Below are 14,774 nucleotides of genomic sequence, written 5' to 3'. Positions count from 1 at the left end.
TCAACCTGCTCCATTTGGTCCTCTTTTTCCTGTAGTCCACAATCATCTTTTTTGTCTTGATCACGTTGAGGGAGAGGTTGTTGTCCTGGCACCACACAGCCAGGTCTCTGACCTCCTCCCTATAGGCTGTCTCGTCATTGTCGGTGATCAGGCCTAACACTGTTGTGTCATCGGCAAACTTAATGATGGTGTTGGAATCGTGCCTGGCCGTGCAGTCATGTGTGAACAGGGAGTACAGGAGGGGACTGAGCACGCACCCCTGAGGGGCCCCTGTGTTGAGGATCAGTGTGGCGGATGTGTTGTTACCTACCCTTACCACCTGGGGGCGGCCCATCAGGAAGTCCAGAATCCAGTTGCAGAGGGAGGTGTTTTGTCCCAGGGTCCTTAGCTTATTGGTGAGCTTTGAGGGCACTATTGTGTTGAATGCTGAGCTGTAGTCAATGAATAGCATTCTCACATAGGTGTTCCTTTTGTCCAGGAGGGAAAGGGCAGTGTGGAGTGCAATAGAGATAGCATCATCTGTGGATTTGTTTGGGCGGTATGCAAATTGGATTGGGTCCAGGGTTTCTGGGATAATGGTGTTGATGTGAGCAATGACCAACCTTTCAAAGCACTTCATGGCTACAGATGTGAGTGCTACGGGTCGGTAGTCATTTAGGCAGGTTGCCTTAGTGTTCTTCGGCACAGGGACTATGGTGGTCTGCTTAAAACATGTTGGTATTACAGACTCGGACAGGGAGAGGTTGAAAATGTTAGTGAAGACACTTGCCAGTTGGTCAGTGCATGCTCGCAGTACACATCCTGGTAATCCGTCTGGCGCTGTGGCCTTGTGAATGTTGACCTGTTTAAAGGTCTTACTCACATCGGCTGCGGAGAGCGTGATCATACAGTCTTGCTGAACAGCTGGTGCTTTCATGCATGTTTCAGTGTTATTTGCCTCGAAGCGAGCATATCAGTAGTTTAGCTCGTCTGGTAGGCTCGTGTCACTGGGCAGCTCTCGGCTGTGCCTCCCCTTGTAGTCTGTAATTGTGTGCAATTACAGACTACAATTACAATTGCAATTACAGACTATTACAGACTACTGATACAGCGAATAACCAGCCAGCTGTATGTTGATAATGTCGTCGTTCAGCCATGACTCTGTGAAGCATAAGATATTACAGTTTTGAATGTCCCGTTGGTAGTTTAATCTTCCGCGTAGGTCATCGATTTTATTTTCCAAAGATTGCACGTTTGCTAGCAGAATGGAAGGCAGTGGGGGTTTATTCGATCGCCTACAAATTCTCAAAAGGCAGCCCGCCCTCCGGCCCCTTTTTCTCTGCCTTCTCTTTACGCAAATGTCGGGCATCTGGGCCTGTTCCTGGGAAAGCAGTATGTCATTCACGTCGGGCTCGTCGGACTCGTTAAAGGGAAAAAAGGATTCTGCCAGTTCGTGGTGAGTAATCGCAGTTCTGATGTCCAGAATATCTTTTCGGTCATAAGAGACGGCAGTAGCAACATTATGTACAAAATAAGTTCAAAAATAAGTTACATGCAACGCAAAGAAACAAACAAAAAAACACAATCGGTTAGAGATATGTAAAACGTCAGCCTTCATCTTTATTTTGATGCGTTTGTAATAAAGCTAAATAGCTCATTTTGATTCCCTTACCCGACCACAGCGGGGGTCTGTCGTGTGTTCTGTTGAGGGGGCGTTGACGTGCAGGTGGACAGAGGAACTCCATCCGTCCCTCCCTTCTCCCAATCAAAAGACTCGTTCTCTGTGATGATGCGTTCCTTCATACTGTTCTCAAAGACCGACATCAGCAACTGCAAAGAGGATCACAGAGAAGTGTAAAAAGTAAGGTATAAAGGTGGAATTCAATCAAACCTACAATGCTATAAAATAATAGGCTTTACTTTAAGTACTAAAAGTGATTTACTTTTGTTTAGTTTCTACATACTGTAGTTTTATTACTTTAACTTGAGAGAGTGTGTATGGTATGGGAGTTAGTCTCACATTGCCACACTTCCAGGTCTTGTTCACTCTGCTATTGAAGTGAACGCAGGAAAAGCGAGGTTCAGTGGGGATAAACAAGGTGAATCCACTTGCAGGGAGTGAACAGTACGTATTTATGTCTAACAATTAACCAATGATATCAGGCCACACCTGGCCATGATTACAGACACCTATGTGTGTCCTTTGCCACTATATAAACTAGTGACCCGCAGTGTTTGTCATTATACCCTGATGAAGACAGTGTCTGTTGAAACGTTGGTTATTAAATTATTTCATCTGAGCTCCTAGAGTGTGCGGCTCTCCTTTTCTATTTCAAGTGAACAGTACGTACCTGGTAATCTGGTTTGGTAAAGTAGTCAAGGCCTAAAACATGATCCAGGAAAATATGAAACTCAGAAGGCATGTGTTTGAGGAGCATTCTGTGGTCGTAGCGCTCCTTAATCTGACCCACTTGCTCCTGGTGACACACAAGAGATACAGTAGAAACCATTAGAAATCAGTTGAGCCCAGCAAGACACCAGTAGACACCAGTAACCATTCTCTACTGTAGTTTCTTAATCCTGTTCCTGGGGACCCAAAGGAGGGATTTTTGTTCTTGCCCTAGCACTACACACATGATTCCACTAATCAAAGGTTTGATGATGAGTTGTTTAGTCTAACCAGGTGTGTAGTGTTAGGGCAAAAATAACAATGTGCACCCCTTTGGGTCCACTGGACCAGGATAAAGAAATATTGGAAATAACTGAAACTGCAGTAGACAGTAGCTCACCTTATCTTTTATTTTTCGCCATGGTAGCTGACCGACTGCAAATTCTACCAACATGTAAAATAGCGACCATAGATCGTCATGGCGACCCATTTCCTGAGAAGTTAAAGAATTAATTAATCAATTAATTATTTTCATGACTTATTAGAATTCCTGAAGTACATCTGCAACAGTTATTTTGGATTTCCTGACAAACTGATGTTACACAAAACCCTCAGGTCTAAATTAATTTGTAGTGCATTGCATTTTTCGAACCCAAAAAGACACTTACTTTGTTTTTATGAGCATTTACTGAAGCATAACGAACAGTGCCCCGAAATCCCGCCACAGTTCTGGGCTGGAAAAATAAAATTAGGTAAATTCTCTTTTCAGCACGAAACCTAAAAGAATTTCACACGGACAACTAGAAAGAAAAAGATTGATGGAAATAAAGTATTTAAATTAAAACCTCAAAAGAGACAAGGAAGGATATGGAAAATATCTCAGGCAGGGAGAGATAATAAAAACTGAAATGGGATCAAGCACCTTACTGATGAGACGGATCACAAGCATGCGCTTCGAACAGAAAAGGCCAAAAAGGAACAGCAAAACTGCAAAACATAAAATCACACAGGTGAAAAAAGGACAGCATCACATTGCAGCAAAACAACTGTAAAAGCTTTAACATCAACACTTTGTGAACATAATATTTGAAGCAATGTTGCAGTAATTTACAGTAACAAACTATGAACTAATGCATTTACAAAGCCCTTCGCATCATTTAAATGTATCATTTTCCTGTGATATCTTCCTAATATTTGTAGTTTCTTATGGTCATTGGCATCTCTGACACAATAACTGGAATCTGCATCACCATTTTGCCTCAAGAGTGGAGGATGACAGTTTTGACCTTGATAATAACACCCATTCCATTTGCCAGGTAGTCTAGGGATATTACCTTAGAAACGGCATGTTAGAATTTACAACAGTGTGTGTGTGTGTATATGTATACTGTATATGTGTGTGTGTGTGTGTGTGTGTGTGTGTGTGTGTGTGTGTGTGTGTGTGTGTGTATGTGGTCTAGCTGCTGTTCTAAATCTGCAGTACAGACCTGCCCTTCTAATCGATGAGTGGAGGCTGAGTCAGCAAAAAGAAAAGCAGAAAGAATCTCCCCTGTGGCCCAGGCTATACATCAGCCTATATCAGGCTAGCCAACTCTCCATCAGCCTGTATCAGGCTAGCCAACTCTCCATCAGCCAGCCAACTACATCAACCTATATCAGGCTACATTAACCTGTATCAGGCTAGCTAACTCTATATCAGCCAGTATCAGGCTAGCCAACGCCCCATCAACCTATATCAGCCTAGCCAACTCCACATCAACCTATATCAGGCTAGCCAACTCTCCATCAGCCTGTATCAGGCTAGCCAACTCTAGATCCGTCTGTATCAGGCTAGCCAACTCTAGATCCGTCTGTATCAGGCTAGCCAACTCTCCATCAGCCTGTATCAGGCTAGCCAACTCCACATCAACCTATATCAGGCTAGCCAACTCTAGATCCGTCTGTATCAGGCTAGCCAACTCTAGATCCGTCTGTATCAGGCTAGCCAACTCCACATCAACCTATATCAGGCTAGCCAACTCTAGATCCGTCTGTATCAGGCTAGCCAACTCTAGATCCGTCTGTATCAGGCTAGCCAACTCTAGATCCGTCTGTATCAGGCTAGCCAACTCTAGATCCGTCTGTATCAGGCTAGCCAACTCTAGATCCGTCTGTATCAGGCTAGCCAACTCTAGATCCGTCTGTATCAGGCTAGCCAACTCTAGATCCGTCTGTATCAGGCTAGCCAACTCTAGATCCGTCTGTATCAGGCTAGCCAACTCTAGATCCGTCTGTATCAGGCTAGCCAACTCTAGATCCGTCTGTATCAGGCTAGCCAACTCTAGATCCGTCTGTATCAGGCTAGCCAACTCTAGATCCGTCTGTATCAGGCTAGCCAACTCTAGATCCGTCTGTATCAGGCTAGCCAACTCTAGATCCGTCTGTATCAGGCTAGCCAACTCTAGATCCGTCTGTATCAGGCTAGCCAACTCTAGATCCGTCTGTATCAGGCTAGTCAACTCTAGATCCGTCTGTATCAGGCTAGCCAACTCTAGATCCGTCTGTATCAGGCTAGCCAACTCTAGATCCGTCTGTATCAGGCTAGCCAACTCTAGATCCGTCTGTATCAGGCTAGCCAACTCTAGATCCGTCTGTATCAGGCTAGCCAACTCTAGATCCGTCTGTATCAGGCTAGTCAACTCTAGATCCGTCTGTATCAGGCTAGCCAACTCTAGATCCGTCTGTATCAGGCTAGCCAACTATTAATCACATCACAAAAAGGCACATGCCCTGTGCTTTCCTATTCTCCTACCCACAGTGCCCTGAGGACCAAGCATTTCCTGTGCGAAAAACCCATTGCCACTACCCCCAGGTTGTGTGAACTACCCCTCCTAACTCAACACCAAAATAGCAAACCTTATACCCCATGTCCTATATTCTTGCTAGAATGATTCAACAGGTTTACATATTTACATAACATAATAAATGAAATGAACAGAATCCTTCCACGGCTACTTACCGGTCGGACCTCTCCGGTAGTGTTAGTGTACTGGCGAGCCAGGCCAAAGTCTAACATAAAGCACTTTCTATAGGTGGAGGGGAGTCGACCCATGGCAAAGTTTGACTGGGAAAAAACAACAGAGAAACAGAGTTGAGTCGAGGACATCACAGGCATATCAACAGGTGAAGCCCAAAGCAGTGTTTCTCTCTGTCATTGTATAGACATGACCCTAGCTCACACCCTATCTCTCTCTCACAATCTCTCTCACACACACACACCACTCTCTCTAAATCACACATCTTTGCTCTTTCTCTCACCCACCTCTCTCTATCTCTGACATGTACAGTGCCCCCTACAGGCTTGATGTCAGTGCAGGAATCCCACAGAGTCAATGACCTCTATGGACTCTAGAATAGATTAATTAGTCTTACAATGCATTATAACCACACATCATAATGCCTTATACCTGCAGGCTTTAGGTAAAGTGCTACAGAGAGGGCCACCTACAGGCTTGATGTCTCTGTGCAGGAAGCCCACAGAGTGGATGGCCTCTATGGACTCCAGGATCTGTTTGCCCAGGCGTAGCGTGGTGCTCATGGTGAAGGTGCCGCGGGGCTGACTCCTCCTCAGGTCCGCTAGGTTTCTCCCCTGCTGGGGTGGAGAGAAGGGGGAGGGAAAGAGGGGGAAGGTGGGGGGAGAGAGGGAGATAGAGGGGTCAGAGGGAGGGAGGGTAGGGAGAAATGAAAGAAAACAGGGGGAGGGAGAGGGGGGACGGAGAGAGGGAGAGCGGGGAGATAGAGGGAGAGAAATATTTTTCATTCATTTTTTTCGACTTAGTTGTAGCCTTGGCTACAATTCTCTCAACCTAAAGCAATTGTATCAGTGTTCTGATAAATGGTTACCTGAAGTTGCATGACCACATAGTTAAACTTCTCGTTCCTTCCACATCCGATGAACTTACATACATGATTTCTTCCTGTGAAAGAAGTGAGAGGTTAGTGTGAATGTTATTATACAGTCATTATAAAATGAGCTAGCTACGAATCTACTTGTACCATCACAGTTAAACAACTGATTCAGTTGGAGGTTTAAGATTAAGATTACTTTCTTTTTGTATCTGTTTTTGGGGCAACAGACCAGAACAAGCAAAGCTGGCAGACACAGAAATCCCCCCAAATAAATACTGCCTAAGAGATCGACGATGTGAAACACTCACTGCCAAAATATAATTTTGCACAAAGCAGTATAAACCCCAGTGCAGCAGGCATGTCAACTGATTGACCACCTAACTCATCAAACCCCAGAACAGAACAATCACCACACCTACAACCTTGCCAATCACACTAATCAAATGGCTAGACAGACAGATGTTTACCTCACATCACATCAGACCATAGCCAGACAACTTAATTAACCGTGCCATGCTTATTCATGTACAAGGTGATGTTGTCATTGATTGATCATGTCCTTAGTGAACCCTATCCATCCCTGGTATCTGCCTGCCCTTACCCTTGCAGTTTCTTTTTCATAACAGGAGAGTGGAATTTCATCACAAAGGGTGATATATAGTGCAGGAGAAGAGAAAGTGGCAAAGGTCACAAGGATTGAACCCACAACCTTTGAGGTTCTAACACATGCTTGTATTAGTGGCGTTACCACTTAACCACACAAACACACAGCTGTACGTGTGATCGTGTGTTACTGCTCAAACACATAGGCCCTTACCTTGCAGTTTTTTGAGGACAGCCACCTCCATCTTGAGGACCTGTTTAGGCTGCTGGGCTGACTCTACCTTGAGAGCCACATTCTCCCTGGTCAGCAGGTCTAACGCCTCGTAGATCTCCCCGAAACCTCCCCCGCCGATTTTCTTCAGCTGGGAATGGTGGCAGAGGAGAGGCAAGGGTGGAATAAACACAGTAGAAAAGTGAGGATTGTGGATGCCTGCTTCTTACTGTTTGCTGCCTGTTCTTTGATGTGAACATTTAGAAAATGCTAATTCTCCACTAACCTGGTCCCAGATTTGTTGGCGCTGTCTTGACAACTTTTATGGTCACTGTCACGCCTAACAATGACCATATAATTTGGCAAGACAGCACCAACAGATCTGTGACCCGGCTAGTTCTCATCAGGTTAAGGAACATTCTAAATCAGGGATTCTCAACTCTTGCATCATGTGTTTCATTCATCAATTGTTTAATTATTCCACCAGTCGCTCAGCTGAGAGTCAATTACATGGTCAAAATGTCTCTGAAGATAAAACCAAACTCACCACTTTCCATCGGTCCTTTACCAAGCAGTTTGGGGGCAGGATGTCCACCTGCTCCCCCGCTCCGTTCATGTTTTCGTCGGGCTGGGCGGCCGTCCCTACGCACTGCATTGGCCGGCCAGACAGAGACACAGCAGCTCCCAACTTGATTCAGCCATTTACCTGTGAAGAAGAACACAGTAATGTAAGCTACAACATACACAAATACAGTATACAACACATACATTATCAATGAAAAAGTATCATCTAAACTGACTACCGTAACTAATTTTAAAACAACAGGGTACAAGCTTGACAATACAATGAGGCCACAAAACCAATCTGTCAGGAAGAGCAGCAGACTTAGCCTCGGCCTACAGATTTAGCCTTAGCCTCCTGGTAAACTGTCAACATGTCACTAACACCTCTGAACCCCAAATATGTCTATGTGGTCATAAGTAAACAATTTGGCACCATGGACAGCACCGCTATCCGTGCTTAACAAAACTTCAGCACCACAGACAGCACCGCTATCCTCGCTTAACAACAATTCAGCACCACAGAAAGCACTGGGACACGCGTTTAAAACAAATGTGTTGTTTACAGATTCAGCACTAGGGACAGCGACAGTAAGCGCAAAAATATTTGATAGATTGCATGCAATTTCGCTACAAATGGAATCCATAGGCATAGGTGTGACTGAAGCTGTCTTTTCAGCACATTGGACAGCACCACTCATTACAGCACCGTGCTGGCCAAGGACAGCGCCGCAGCACCCCTCATTTAACACACTTGCTGGCATTCTCTAGGCCAGTGTTTCCCCACTCCAGTCCTCAAATACACTTTTTTGTTGTAGCCCCAGACAGACACACCTGATTCCACTAATCATCAAGCCCTCAATGAGTTGAATCAAGTGGGTCTGTCCAGGGCAACTACAAAAATGTGTGCTGTTTGGGGTACTAGAGGACTGTAGTTGGGAAACACTGCTTTAGGCTTGCGCTGCCTGCCAGACAGCATACCTACAGGTAACTGCCTAAATAAAGGAAACACCAACATAAAGTGTTTTAATAGGGTGTTGCGCCACCACGAATCACCAGAAAAGCTTCAATGCGCCTTGGCATAGATTCTAAAAGTGTCTGAAACTCTATTGGAGAGATGCGACAATTTTTCCACAAGAAATTACATAATTTGTTGCTTTGTTGATGGTGGTGGATAATGCTGTATCAGGCACTGCTCCAGAATCTCCCACAAGTGTTCAATTGGGTTGAGATCTGGTGACTGAGACAAACACACACACACACCCTTTAAACTCCCTATGCTCCTTTGAGACCCCTCTTTCAAAGTCACTGAGATCTCTTCTAGCCATGGTAGCCAAAATAATGGACAACTGGGCATTTTTATACATTACCCTAAGCATGATAGAATGTTTATTTTGGCAGTTACCTGTATTAGAACGGCTGGGCTAAAAGCATTCCCAAATCAAATGCAGAAGCAGGAGAGAACATCCTGAGCCTTATACTGGCGTGGAAGCTTCCCACTGCCCTAGACAGTTAATGTGCTAACGGTACACTCAATGCAACAATGCAAAGTAATAAAGCAATGTTCAAGTTAATTAACTCTGTCATGCAATTACCTCGTGGTTAAATAATGTCAATGTACACTTGGTTGATTAAAGTAAAGTACACCTGCATAGGGGACTTTGGATTGAACGACTCCAATACCACACACCCAGTGTTGGCAAAACAGTTTTAGTAGGCCAACATTTAAACCATGTCTTTATATTTTTCCAAATCTATAACGAACCTCATCACAAAAAATAGACTGGTCAATTGCAACACCCAAAAGCCATTATCATAGTAGCTACTAAGAAAACCCAGTGATCATTTTTCAAGTATGTAACTAGGCTACATTTTACAGCTACATTTATATTTAGAATTAGGAAAAGGGTGTAACATTTTAGTAGGCCACTGCACTGTCTAATGTTGGGCCTATGAATTACTTGTAATTTGCGCTCTCACCTTACTGCTAGAATCACAGGGTGGGACCCGAACTGTTTCCAATAGGCTTTCCTTAGATATCATTCCATAAGACACAACCTCTCCTCCATCGCAACTAACAGCAGTCCCCAGGCCCATAAGCTCTACTATCATTCTCCTCCTTCTGTTACATTTCTCCGCACTGCAGTTTCGGCGCTCTCTCAACGGGTAGGGAGGGTTACCATCCAAGCGGCAGGCGATGCGCACAGCCCATACAGAGTTCTAATTCTAGGTTTGACGTTTTCCAAGTATCAACATTCACCATCGTCCTGCGCCCCTGGCCCAATGGACAGGTTATGTACCTTTTCTCCGCCCCTAAAACATATTTCAGGAATCACCCATTGGATCAATATCAGTCAATCAGCCGCCATGCAACGTTCCACTGCATGGTAAGCCGCGAGTTGCACTTTGGGAAATGTCGTTTATAGTCGGGAAAACCGATGGAAAGGGACCCGACTAGATGCTTGTAAAAGACTACACCTCTTGTTGTGAGCGACTCAAATCACTGACGTAAGTCTGCATTATGATGACTCTTTCTAAATTATTCATGTTTCTTGTTATATAGATGTAAAATATACTAATTGTCATGTTCAAGCTCCTGACGTCATCTGGCATCATTGCCAATAACTGTGTTGTGGAGTGACAACGTGATTCCAGATTGCTTTATTCTCTAGAAACAGCGCATCGAAGTGGCGTTGCCCAAGTTATCATAGCAAAGCGAGCGACCTTGTATTCAGCATCATTATTGACAAAGTGCCAATGTCTTGGATGTGCTTTATGTCCGCAAGATCATCTACATCAATTCAACAAAGAGCAAAACATTGTATCCAGACCTGATCTTCTGACGTCGTTGTAGGGCCTCGGTTCGCGAGGCATTTGAGAGGTGCATCAGTCCTTGTGCGAGGTCGTATTTATGACATATGTGTCGGTTATCGTTGCACCATTCTCCATTCTCCCCGTTATACGCCTCTACTCCTCTGAATCAGCATCACCGAGATTCTCCCATTACGCAACGCGCGCGGTCTTGCATGACCATGGATGGTTGTTGCGTGGTAACGTGAGGAGCGCACGGCGCTCGATAAGCGCCTGTTGAGAAATGATGAAATGATGAAATGTGCCAGAAATAGCCGTTTCAGTAGCAGCACCAAAGTAACAGTGTGTCTGTAGGATCTTAGGCAAATGCAAAAATGCACTAGTGCACAATGGTCTCACTGAGTCACTAACCACGGCCTCCTCCTTTGTGTAGATTCATTCTACACGCAAGAGGGCACTGTTTTTCCACAGATAAATTCCAGTTCTCATTCGTGCATTTAACCTTGACGTCATGACCGAAGCGCCTCTGCCTATATGCAGAATACCGACTTTTTTTTTTGGAGGGGGTACTCAATTTACTGTTGAGTGTTAGAAAGGTAGAATAAACAAGGTGCAATTTCGACATTTGGTAATGCATCAGCAGTTTTCCACTTGTTATGTCAGTCACTGATAGTCACTCAGATCTAAACCTTGAAGTTGTCCTAATCATCAACAACCAGACACGTACAGTAGGGCATGTGCCCAGGGTCCTTGACCTCCAGCGGGCAGTCATTGATTTTGCTAGTCACACTCATTCAGATATCACGAACCTGGCATAAGTCATGGCAAAATGTGTAGAATTGCAGGAAATTAGCTTTAAAACTGCCAAAGGTTCTTACCAACACATGGGAAAAATATGTAGAATTGGCAGATATTACCTTTCAAACTACAGCATTTTTGCTCAGCCCCATGGCAGAATGGGTTGGAATGCAAACAATTTACTTTAGCACTAGTTAGGTTTCCATCCAATTGGCAACATATTTTCATGTGAATATTCTAAACTCTGCATAAAAACAATATGCACATTTTCCCACCAAAGATGGACTTGTTGCAGATAAAAAGCTGTGTGTGATGACGTAGTGCACATAAAAATATTCTTTGTGATTAAATTCCCATGTACCAAATAAAAAATACAAATGAAATGGCTTTCCATCATATTTTCAACTGTAACCCTATTGATGGTTTTGCCACAAAAAATGTTGGGTGGGTATAGCGAATGGGTCCACTCTGGTATTGGCATGTGTGCTCTAGCCAACAGCTTGCAGATACAGTGCGGTTATAGCCGATATGCAGTGGTGTACTTAAATAAAAATACTTTTAAGTACTACTTAAGTCGTTTTTTGGGGGGTATCTGTACTTTAATTTACTATTTATATTTTTGACTACTTTTACTCCACTACATTCCTAAAGAAAATAATGTAGTTTTTACTCCTTACATTTTCCCTGACACACAAAAATAACGAGTTACATTTAGAATGCTCAAGCAGGACAGAATTATGGCAACTATCAATATAATGCTTAGTCATCCCTACTGCCTCTGATCTGACGGACTCACAAAACACACCTACTGTGTTTGTAAATTATGTCTGAGTGTTGGTGTGCCCCTTTCTGTCCGTAATTAAAAATAATACGGAAATAGTGCCGTCTAGTTTGCTTAATATAAGGAATTTGATGTATAGCATTTACTTTTACTTTGTACTTTTACTCTAGTATGACAATTTAGTACTTTTTCTACCACTGTACTTAATTAAGTACATTTAAAACCAGATACTTTTAGACTTTTACTCAAGTAGTATTTTACTGGGTAACTTTCACTTTTACTTGAGTCATTTTCTGTTAAGGTATCTTTACTTTTACTCAAGTATGACAATTGAGTACTTTTTCCACCACTGCCGATATGATGCTATTATTATGATAAAAGTATGAGGTTATTTTTATTTGTCAAACAGCAGCCAAGCATCTATCATCATGTCACCAGAATAAGACCCTTGATATTTATTCAAAGGAGCATCAAGCTCATCACCGTTCACTTTCACCACCCTATGAAGTTCATCATAACTTATTTAATCTGTAGCCTAATAAACTGTGTGCTCTCCCGAGTCGTAGTGGGAGGACCACACACCATATCATCTCGTGATTCAAGTTTACTTTGATATGACGGTTATTAGGTCAATATTTGCACATAAAAGTGTTTTGACCTCCATTTCTCACATTCATTTTCCAGACACAAAAAGATCACATTTTGTCTCACGTATTTTGTATTGTAGTTAATTAATAATGTCAAGACATTTTTAGAGATGCTGGAATTATATTCTGGATGAACATGCACATGCCTACAGGAGACTTTTGAAGTAGTCTAGTCAGATTAAAACATTGTGAGGGGTTGTGTTTATGCCACATAAAAGGTAATACATGCTAAAAGTTCAATTAAAGCATTTGGTTCCAGGTGCGCGAGGAATAGCAGCTCAGATTGGAGAGGAGGCAGGGCCTGCATTAAGCTTTGCTGAATAACTGTCATGACAGTAAAATAGAGACATACGTGTACAAGCATGTACAGTATGATCTACACATGTAAAATATACAGTGCATTCGGAATATATTCAGACCCCTTGACTTTTTCCACATTTTGCTTTGTTACAGCCTTATTCTAAAATTGATTAAATTGTTTTTTCCCCCTAATCAATCTACACACAATAATAACCCATAATGACAAAGTAAAAACAGCAACAACAAAAAAATGCTAATTTATACAAATTAAAAAACAGAAATATCATTTACATTTACATTTAAGTCATTTAGCAGACGCTCTTATCCAGAGCGACTTACGAATATCACATTTACATAAGTATTCAGACCCTTTACTCAGTTCTTTGTTGAAGCACCTTTGGCAGTGATTACAGTCTCAAATCTTCTTGGATGTGATGCTACAAGCTTGTCACACCAGTATTTGGCGAGTGTTTCCCATTCCTCTCTGCAGATCCTTTCAAGCTCTGTCTGGTTGGATGGGGAGCATTGCTGTACAGCTATTTTCAGGTTTCTCCAGAGATGTTCGATCAGGTTCAAGTCCGGGCTCTGGCTGGGCCACTCGAGGACATTCAAAGACTTGTCCCAAAGCCACTCCTGCATTATCTTGGCTGTGTGCTTAGGGTCGTTGTCTGTTAGAAGGTGAAGCTTTACCCCAGTCTGAGGTCCTGAATGCTCTGGAGCAGGTTTTCATCAAGGAGCTCTCTGTACTTTGCTCCGTTCATCTTTGCCTCAATCCTGACTAGTCTCCATGCTTCACTGTAGGGATGGTGCCAGGTTTCCTCCAGACGTGATGCTTGGCATTCAGACCAGAGAATCTTGTTTCTCATGGTCTGAGAGTCCTTTAGGTGCCTTTTGACAAACTCCAAGCGGGCTGTCATGTGCCTTTACTGAGGAGTGGCTTCCGTCTGGCCAGTTTACCATAAAGGCCTGATTGGTGGAGTGCTGCAGAGATGGTTGCCCTTCTGGAAGGTTCTCCCATCTCCAGCTCCAGAGGAACTCTGGAGCTCTGTCAGAGTGACCATTGGATTCTTGGTCACCTCCCTGAACAAGGCCCTTCTCCCCCGATTGCTCAGTTTGGCTGGGTAGCCAGCTCTACGAAGTCTTGGTGGTTCCAAACTTCTTCAATTTAAGAATGATGGAGGCCACTGTGTTCTTGGGGACCTTCAATGCTGCAGAAATGTTTTGGTACCCTTCCCCAGATCTGTGCCTCGACACAATCCTGTCTCGGAGCTGTACGGACAATTCCTTCGACCACCTGGCTTGGTTTTTGTTCTGACATGCACGGTCAACTGTGGGACCTTATATAGACAGGTGTGTGCCTTTCAAATAGTGTCCAATCAATTGAATTTACTAGGTGGACTCCAATCAAGTTGTAGAAACATCTCAAGGATGATCAGTGGAAACAGGATGCACCTGAGCTCAATTTCGAGTCTCATAGCAAAGGGTCTGAATACTTATTTAAATAAAATGTTTCTGTTTTTTTATTTTTAATACATTTGCCAAATATTCTAAAAACCTGTTTTCACTTCGTCATTATGGTGTATTGTGTGTAGATTCCTGAGAAATAAATTGTATTTAATCCATTTTAGAATAAGGCTGTAACATAACAAAATGTTGAAAAAGGGAAGGGGTCTGAATACCTCCCAGATTAACTGTATTTAGCACTTGCTCATATGCATGATTAGATAATAGTAGATAGAGATACTGTATGTGACCAATTCCACAATTTCAATAAGTGGGTCTGAAAAAGTAGACACTGCTGCATAC

The 14,774-nt window shown here is 43.2% G+C and overlaps 1 protein-coding gene across 4 annotated transcripts in view; it reads right to left on the bottom strand.

The window, feature by feature from the left end:
* LOC106608363 (tau-tubulin kinase 1) overlaps positions 1 to 10,874 on the bottom strand; it is a 36,446-nt gene extending 25,572 nt beyond the window's left edge. Inside the window, exons 1-10 of one of the 4 annotated variants that reach the window (XM_014206270.2) lie at positions 10,463 to 10,874; positions 7,618 to 7,776; positions 7,074 to 7,221; positions 6,251 to 6,324; positions 5,856 to 5,999; positions 5,367 to 5,471; positions 3,037 to 3,102; positions 2,769 to 2,861; positions 2,331 to 2,456; positions 1,652 to 1,809 (exon numbers count right to left, since the gene is read on the bottom strand). In XM_014206270.2, coding sequence (XP_014061745.1) covers positions 1,652 to 1,809; positions 2,331 to 2,456; positions 2,769 to 2,861; positions 3,037 to 3,102; positions 5,367 to 5,471; positions 5,856 to 5,999; positions 6,251 to 6,324; positions 7,074 to 7,221; positions 7,618 to 7,725 — 1,022 coding nt within the window. In that variant the 5' untranslated portion in view covers positions 7,726 to 7,776; positions 10,463 to 10,874. Of the gene's footprint in view, positions 1 to 1,651; positions 1,810 to 2,330; positions 2,457 to 2,768; positions 2,862 to 3,036; positions 3,103 to 3,290; positions 3,356 to 5,366; positions 5,472 to 5,855; positions 6,000 to 6,250; positions 6,325 to 7,073; positions 7,222 to 7,617; positions 7,777 to 9,611; positions 10,377 to 10,462 lie in introns of those variants that run through there. The other 3 variants (XM_014206283.2, XM_014206275.2, XM_014206290.2) reach the window with 3 other exon arrangements.
* Positions 10,875 to 14,774: the final 3,900 nt, after the last annotated feature.

The sequence above is a fragment of the Salmo salar genome, chromosome ssa01, assembly GCF_905237065.1.
Source record: "Salmo salar chromosome ssa01, Ssal_v3.1, whole genome shotgun sequence".
Taxonomy (NCBI): domain Eukaryota; kingdom Metazoa; phylum Chordata; class Actinopteri; order Salmoniformes; family Salmonidae; genus Salmo; species Salmo salar.
The sequence above is the reverse complement of the archived record's forward strand: the minus strand, read 5'-3'. Positions and strand labels throughout refer to the sequence as shown.